We start from the raw sequence: 8,861 nt of genomic DNA on the forward strand, positions 1-8,861 counted from the left end.
GAGTTCTGTGCTGGCCTGTTAAGTTATCGTGAAGCACTTGCTTGAGTAGAGAAGCTTTTGTTGTCTGAACTAGCCTTTCTGCTGCCCCATTCGACGAAGCATGGTACGGTGGCGTACGAGTGTGTCGAATTCCGTGAGAAGCGGCGAAATCAGAGAACTCGTGCGAAGTAAACTGAGGTCCGTTATCACTAACCAGTTCTTCCGGGTAGCCATAGGCTGCAAATATCTCTTTGAGACAGTCGATTGTTTTTGATGTCGTTGTAGTACGGAGGCATTTTGCATCTATCCACTTTGAGTAGGAGTCTACTAGAAGGAATAAGTTCGAGCCATCCTTCATGGCGAAGTCGACATGAACTCTCTGCCAAACACAAGTTGGATAAGTCCATGGATGAAGTGGTCCTGGTGCCTTCGCAGGCAAGGTCGTTTGACACACTTTACATTGACGGACAATGGCTTCGATATCTTTGTCAATCAACGGCCACCAAACAAAAGACTTCGCGAGCATCTTCATTCTTTGCATTCCTGGGTGCTCTTCATGCAACAATGGTAACACTGCGTTTTTAAGCTCGTCCGGAATGATGACTCGTTGGCCCCACGTGACACAGCCTTGCTCGTACGATAGTTCGTTTCGACGAACGTGAAAAGGCTGCAGTCGATCATCGTAGTGCGCGGGCCAGCCAGATAAGGTGAACTGCACTACTTTGGAAAGAATGCGGTCCCTTTTAGTCGCACCCGCCACGTGGCTCGCAGTGAGAGGCGTTGAATCAAAGACTGCCAGACATTCTTTGGTGTCGTCTTTATGCTTGACTGGAAGTGGCAGCCTTGAAAGTGCGTCAGCAACTTCCATGTTTTTGCCGTTTCTGTGCCGTAGCGTGTACTGATAAGCTGCTAAGGTGATAGCCCAACGCCGAATCCTCGCTGCAGCCAGAGAAGGAATTGGCTTATCTGATGCCAAAATGCTCAACAGCGGTTGATGGTCTGTATAGAGCGTGAATTTGCGTCCATACAGGTATCTATGAAATCTGCTTAAGCCAAAAATTATGGCCAGGGCTTCCTTCTCGCCTTGTGCGTAGTTACGCTCCGCCGCGTTCAATGTTCTGGAGGCAAAGGCGATAGGTCTCTCTGAACCATCGGGCATGACGTGACAAATAACGGCTCCAAGACCGTAGGCGGACGAGTCGCAGCTTAATCCGATCGGTTTTTTTTTACGTCGTAAAATGTCAGAACTTCACTGACGATGAGTCGCTGCTTAGATTCCACGAACGATCTTGAACATCCGTCCGTCCAAACCCAACTCTTGTCCTTTTTGAGTAGATCATACATTGGCGCAGCAACTATTGCTAAGTCTTTGATGAATTTTGCGTAGAAATTCAGCAGGCCCAAGAAGGCGCGCAGTTCGGTTACATTGCTTGGCTGAGGTGCCTCCGTGATTGCTTTGATCTTTGTCGCAGTTGGAAAAATGCCATCAGTTGTCACTTTGTGTCCAAGATAAACGACGGACTGCTTGAAAAATTCACATTTCTGTTCTTTTACTGTGATATTGTGCTTTGCCAGTCTTTCAAGCACCTTTTCCACGGTTTGTCGACAGTCGTCTATGTTGTCGCCTACGACGATGACGTCGTCGATATAGCAGCCCACTTTTGGAATCCCTTTTAAAACTTCGTCCATTAACGACTGAAAGATAGCCGGGGCGCTAGCGATGCCGTACGGAAGCCGCTGAAATTGAAATAATCCGAGATGCGTGTTCACAGTTAACAACGCTTTGCTTTCCTCAGCTAGCGGCACTTGTTGATAGGCTTGCGATAGATCTAGGACGCAGAAGATCTTTCCTCCGGCAAGCATAGAATACAAATCTTTCGGCAATGGCAAAGGGTAATGGTCAGTTTTCAGAACAGGATTAACCGTGACCTTGTAGTCGCCGCATAATCGTAATCCTGCGCCGCCTTTCTTCGCGAGCACCACCAGAGGTGTCACCAAGTCGCTTTTCGTGACCCTCTTCAGGATTCCGCTTTGCTCAAGCTTTTCCAACTCCTTTGATACTTCCTCTTTCATCGCAAACGGTATTGGCCGTGCTTTTGAGAACACTGGTTGAGCCCCTTCTTTTACATAGATGCGAGCTTCGTAGTTCCTGACGATGCCCGGGGCGCCCTTGAAAACCTGGGGATACTTCTTCCGTAATGCATCTACCCTTTGATCCAGTGATCTATCCGCGGACATACTGCACACTGCTTTCCAGTTTATCTTTAATTTTCCCAGCCAGTCTCTTCCCAGGAGGGCGGGCATCAACGTTCCGTTCTCTTGTGCTATCACTACGGGCAAAGTGATCTCGCTTCCTTCATGGTCTACCAAAACTTTTGCTTTTCCAAGCACTTTCAGCTTTTCCCCTGTGTAAGTGCGCAATGACACATTTGTTTCGACGCATTTTACATGCGGAAAATACTGTCTGTACACACGCTCTGGTACGATCGTGACCGCTGCACCCGTGTCAATTATCATAGAGACAGTTTTCCTTTCAATCTTGAGGTCTACGCTGTAGCCCCTTGAATGTTTGCCTGAATAGAACACGGTATGGCAGCTCAATTCTTCGGATTCGTCGTCCGTGGTGTCGACGTATCTCACAGCCTTTGTTTTGGCTCCTTTCTTGCAGACGGCTTGCAAGTGCCCCTTTTTGTTACAATTTCGGCAAGTGTGGTTCCGATACCAACATTTTTCTGCCCCATGACGCTTTCCGCAATGCCAGCAAGCACTACGCAGTTCTTCATCTTGCTTATCTTTCGACCGTGATACTGCCCCCGATTCCTTTCCCTTATCACGGTGTCGTTCGCCCCGAACGGCGTTGACGCTGTGCGGTTTTCCGTCAAATTCATGCATTTGCTTTGCCTGTTGTGCAGCTAGCTCTTTCTCTAGCGCCGTTTTGCATGCCAGTTCAAACGTCAGGTCTGCTTGTGCAAAAAGGGCCCGTTGCGTTTCTTCGTCACGCAAACCAGCTACCAGTCTGTCCCTTAGTGCATCATTTAGAAACGTGCCAAAATTGCAATCTTTTGCCAGGTCCTTCAGTTCCGTGATGAAATCTTTGACGCCTTCATTTTCATGTTGCATTCGACGATTAAATTTACAACGCTCTGCAATGATTGAGTGAGCTGGGCTGAAATGACTTTCTAGAAGCTGTTTAACTTCCCCGAAGGTCTTCTGAGACGGCAAATGAGGCACGACTATCTTCTTTAACTCTTCATATGCCTCCGCTCCGAGTACGTTGAGAAACAGCTTAAGTTTCTTCTCTTCAGGGACATCATTTATGTCTACGTAGTTCTCAAAGCGTTCGAAATACGAGCGTATGTTGTCGATTTTCGGGTTGAATTCTGTCATCCTGCCGAGCTTAGGGCCATGGCCTGGTTCTGCCATAATGAGCAAACTTCACTTATCTGTAGAGCGGATTTCCTCGATGCGCCTAGTCCGTACTGCCCGTGCTCGTTCGCTTGCTCCAACCGGCCGCCGAAGTTCATGCAGGGGCTCCGTAACGCCTTACTTCCACGCGGCGTTCCTGCGCTGCTCCAGGCCGTCGATGAAATCCTGGCTGCAAGGGCTCAGTGTCGCCTTGCACCGTGGACGGTTCAACCTAGTGACTGCTGCTGGCCGGCAGCGACTGACTGCGCGCCAAATCCCATCCTCGTCGCCAGATGTTCTGTTCTAAGCAGCAGACAGACGCCTTGATGGCAGCAACGCAAAAAGCCTTTATTCCCAGACAGCAGCGCTCTTTTATAGATAACACTGCATGCCGGGCGAGCACACGTCATCGGGGTTATACAATCTTATCAGAGCCCGTGGCCGGTACGGAACACTCGTGTTACTCTTTTATTTGCTGCTCCTCTCGTCCCGTACAAGAGACGTAGCGTACTCGTTACGGCTTATTGAGCTCGATTTGCTCAATTCGGGGCCGCCATAATGAGATGCAGGCGACGGAGGAACTTTGCTCCCCTGCTTCAGGAACGGCAGTTTTTTCCTTTCTAAAGGAACCTAGGTTACAAGACCGTTCCTCCCCCTAGGGAGGACTATCCATACCCTTTTTTCTAAGAGTGTATAGAGTAATATTGTAACGGATGGGAGTGATGACTCGATAAATAAGCCAATGAGAAACTGTAAAAACGAAACATTTAAGGCCACGGTCCCACTGAATCTGGCAGTTTAGGTACTTTTTGGCAGGTCTTTACTCATCTCCTTTTAAATACTGTTTTGTGGGATTGATGTCATTCGAAAGGCAATGCAATTCTCTTTCATTTGATATTATGTGTGTGTTGGTTTTTACTGTTCATGCGCACTTGTAGCGTTGCGAATATGATGACGCGGACCCTCACTTGCTCCGCTAGTTCATGTTTTATGAACGATCCATTAAAGATAACACGGTTCCGATATAGCAGTTTTGTTAAGATGATGTCGGAGCAGAATATAACGATACACTTTTTTGGTATTTGCACCACTTTGTTTTTTTCATCCCTCCAAATATTGCCCTAAAATTGACATTTTACAGCACAAATATGTTTTTAACGACAAGCGCTAGGGTAATGAAATTAGCTACAGATGTAGTGCTTATAATTGGTAATACGCAAAAAAAATTTAATGTTGTGTAAATTTTTTTTTGTGTAGATATTTTATATCAAACGTAGCACTTTTTCGTGCTTCGAGTCATGGTACTTCAAATGCCGCTGAGGAAATAATTAAACTATGATAAAATCTTTGATAACATTTAGAGCTACAATGGCTGCCCAAGAGGTGGACGATGGCTTTTTTTCATTTTCAAAGTAATAACGCTCCAGGAGCCCTTCAAACTTACCTGTTTTTGACGCATATCTTTTTTGGACATTAAACAGATTTATTGGCATCTAATTACATTTATTGGTTGGAATAGATATACATTGCGATGTATTACATTTTCACAATGATCTTGCTTTGGTTTCTTAATAGGTGTAGAGCTTAGCTAATGTTAAAAACAATTAAAAACTGTTTGGGTGTTTTGTTGCGCCACCTGGTGGATGGCAGACAAACTGCTGATTTCTAATGTTCAAAAAATTTCCGAAGGCGGCGTTGGCGTCTGTATCATCATCAATCTCCGGTCTTTTTACCTTCACATTTAAAAAATATATGGAAAGATTTACTATCGATAAATGGATGGTTTAAGTACTGGTTCAGGTTAATAAATCTAAGACAAATAATTACACAAGCGTAGCGTGACATAATGCGTTCATTATTCAATATGGTTGAAATCAATAAACAATAAAGACGAAGAGGAAAAGAATACACCCGAGTTCACTTCATGCCTAGAGTCAATAAATGAGCTTTTAAGTATCGGCCCTCCGTTCCCCAAAATTGTTAGGGCGCCGCCATTTTGGGTCTTGTTCAGAGCAAACGCAACTGCCGATTGTCATGATCCAAAAGTACGACTTCCTCAGCATTAGATGCGGTGCTAGGAAGCTGATGCACTAATGCAATGCTCTGTCGCGGGTTGTTTAAACATTTGTGGGGGACGGAAAAGCGTTTCCTGTGATTTTAAATAAAGCTTCAGATAACTGGTACCCATGATTTTAAGCCACAATATAGCCAAGTGTTGTTACTCTGAATCGTAGCTAATTTACTGGCAGAAGCGGGAACAATGAGGATGAGGCAGGTGTCAAAAGGTAGTGGCTTGTGGAATCCACGGGGCTTACGTCATGGCCCCTTGAGGTATTACAAGCCTCTTGAACAAGAGCATGAATAGTGTCATTAAATAAGCTACGCTTCAGAGTAGCGACACTTGGCCATATTGTGGCGTAAAATCATGGTTGCGCGTTATTTGAAGCTTTATCTGAAATCACAAGAAACGCTTTTCCGTCCTTCACTTTAAACAGTTTGCGACAAAGCAAAGCAACATTACATGAGCTTCCTAACACCGAATTTAATTCTGAGGATGTCGCACTTTTGAATCATGACGATCGGCAGTTGCGCCTGCTCTGCACAAGCACCAAAATGGCGGCGTTCACAACACTGTCGGGGAAGAGAGTGCCGATACTCTAAGCGCAGCTCATTCATTGGCTCTAGTTCCCGCGAAACTCCTTTTCCCTGACTGAAACTGAAAGTAAATATGAATAATATACCATTATTATGGCTTATTTAGTTATAACCAACTCCACATAATGAGAGGACGAAGCGGCCGGGTAGGAGAAACGCGGGTTTTATGTGCGACCGTTCTAACCGTCTCAAAAGAGGGAACGTGCGAGCTTGCGCTGGTTTAAAAAAAAAGGCATCCAAAGAAAAGAGGCGGCACGCTGTGTTCTTTAATATTATGCGTCTAATTGCAAATTGTTGTGTGTATGTTTATACAGCCGGAAGTTAGTCTGCCTTAGTGGGCGTCTGGTGTCTCAGCTGTAGATGAGCAATTTAGCCAGTGCGGTACAACCGCAAACCTGGGGTCTTTAACGTGCACTACGCAGTAGTGATACATGACCGCACGCCGGTACAATGCTCATCCAGATCGAAACGGGCAGGGGCGGGGTGGGTTCTGCAGCGCGAGCTTTCGCTCCACGTGCTCCATGCTAGTGTGCCCTATACTTCGTTTCACCATATGTGCGAGCGAAGACAAAGCTGGAAGCGCGAGCACGAAAGCTCCGTGCGTTCAGGCTTTGCACGAGCGCGTGAGCTGGGGAAAAACGCAAAAAGCGCTGGCCTCGCACTTTTAGCTTTGGCTTCGCTCGCAGATAAGGTGAAACGAAGTATAGATCATGCACTCGGCCACCAACCCTCCCCCCCCCCCCCCCCCCCCTTGTGCGTCTGACCGCCGAATTCAGAAACCTCACTCAAACTACACTCAAACTAAAGGGCCCCTCCACTTCCTCGAGGAAGGCGCGAGGGCCGGCGCTGGCCAAACACCAGGACGGATCCGCCGTCGCGGTTGGCCAGCGCCGGCCCTCGCGCCTTCCTCGAGGAAGTGGAGGGGCCCTTTAGTTTGAGTGTAGTTTGAGTGAGGTTTCTGAATTCGGCGGTAATTTATATATAGGTATAAGTATTTTAAGAACAACGATGGACGTCGATCGTCTCGAGGTAATGTAACGTAATAACATTATATAAATAATAAACTTATGAAGGACTGAACGACTCAGTTTTTCAATTCTTGGATTGTAATATGGCGGTAGCCTATTGTACTTACTGTTGATGAAGAGCAATATGAGCTGACGAGGTAATGATTAAATGATGAGGCTCTTTAAGGACGACGACATTAGTGGGTGTCGAACCACAACGTACAGTGCCAGACTTGTTTCAAGTATCGTGTACCCAAAGGCTTTTCTTCACCCGCAACAGAATACGGTAGAATCAATGAGGATGCTGCTTTACAACTGCACGTGGAACAGGAAAACTGCACTGTGCAGAAATGCGGCTTAGTCGGTAATAGGAGGGACGGATTCCTAGCAGCATTCCCTGATTGCCTACTTGGAACAAATGGCCTCGTTGACGTAAACTGTCCCCGTTCCAAAAGATTCTTGAAGCATACTTAAACCGCAAAGGAGTATGACGCGAAAAATAAAAAAAAAGGAGCCTGGTGTGAAAGGTCCAAATCAGCACCATAGCTTCTACTATCAAATACAATGGCAGTTGCACAATACACAAAGAGAGTTTTGTGATTTAGTTATATTGACACTCAAGGGCATTGATATCCAACGTATTCAGAGAGATGACACGTTCTGGTCAACCAACATAGAGTCTTTTCTACTCAAGTTTTACATGGAAGGCCCGACTTCCGCTGATATTCCTCACGTAGACGAGTTGTCCGACTGAATAAACTGCCATTACTTCCGATCTGGGAATCTCTCGGTCTTCGTTCGTAGGCCATAGTATCATGAGCTCGAGCGGTGTGGCTCTTCGTCCGCCGAATATTGCTTCGGCGGGTGTTTTTACCGTGTAAGATGAGACCGGTCGCGTGCTGCTGGAACAAGAACCTGGTGATTCTTCACTGAGCTGCTCCTTCCGTAAGCTTCAAAAGGGCTTTTTTTTTTGTTTCGCACACCATTTGTTCTGCTTGCACGTTAGTTGCAGGATGCTATGGTGCACTAATGTGATGCCTGATGCCGGTTTTTTTTCTTCAAAAACTTGTTTATTTTATTGAAGAAAGATTTGGCGCGTTTTCAGAGAAAAGTATTTTTGGTAGAGCAAAAGTAGGTAAAAGAGACCGTAGAACGTCAATGACGTGTTAGGACGTCGTGGCAGGCATCGTGTAAACTTTCAGCCATTTAGAGTACGCATCGACCATGACTCCGCAGATGCGGATACGTTTTGCCACCCACCGACTGAATAGTGGATCGTTTTCAGTTACTGTTCATGATGGCGTTGGACTCAAGGAAGACGTCGAGTCTTTCCAGAAAGTTAGCCCAGGTGCCAGAACTTTTGTCGAAAGCGGTAAGTGTTCGAAACGTCAGCAACGTCGGTAGCCACGTGTTGTGCTTGACAGTGAACACTTACCGTTCGCCGAGAGGAACTTGCTTGTTCGTCTGCCACGAGTCGTCCGATATCAGGTCATCACCGCAACACCATCTCCCAACAAAACTGGTCTTCATTGTCCGCATGTCCATAGTTAGCAATCACGTGAACTTATAAATTCCCGAACGCTCATAATTGCCGTCGCTAAACGCCTTTCATTTATAATGTCTTCATTGCAAATAAACGTCTTCCTATTTCTTCTAATGGTTTTCATCATATTCCTCCTAAGCTGTCCTTACAACATTATGTGTGTCGGTACTTTCGAAAATATTGCAACTGCGTTTGTTTACTGGGAACTATAATGTAACAACCTTTACAACATCTTCCGGACCCGGTGAAACACAATATTTCGTGACGTTATT

General features: G+C 46.0%; 1 protein-coding gene across 1 annotated transcript; it reads right to left on the reverse strand.

Moving 5' to 3' along the window:
- Nucleotides 1-797: 797 nt before the first annotated feature.
- Nucleotides 798-3,813, reverse strand: LOC121048088 (uncharacterized protein K02A2.6-like). The gene is made up of 2 exons (XM_042286969.1): nucleotides 1,205-3,813; nucleotides 798-807 (listed from the first exon to the last, which is right to left on the reverse strand). The coding sequence occupies exons 1-2, from the start codon at nucleotides 3,400-3,402 to the stop codon at nucleotides 798-800; spliced, it is 2,208 nt and encodes a 735-aa protein (XP_042142903.1). The 5' UTR covers nucleotides 3,403-3,813.
- Nucleotides 3,814-8,861: the final 5,048 nt, after the last annotated feature.

Source organism: Ixodes scapularis, unplaced genomic scaffold (genome assembly GCF_016920785.2).
Source record: "Ixodes scapularis isolate PalLabHiFi unplaced genomic scaffold, ASM1692078v2 PGA_scaffold8__174_contigs__length_109621045, whole genome shotgun sequence".
Classification (NCBI taxonomy): domain Eukaryota; kingdom Metazoa; phylum Arthropoda; class Arachnida; order Ixodida; family Ixodidae; genus Ixodes; species Ixodes scapularis.

What these genes read in the sequence shown, in the direction of transcription:
- LOC121048088 (XM_042286969.1), bottom strand. Translation starts at nt 3,402, where the DNA reads ATGGCAGAACCAGGCCATGGCCCTAAGCTCGGCAGGATGACAGAATTC.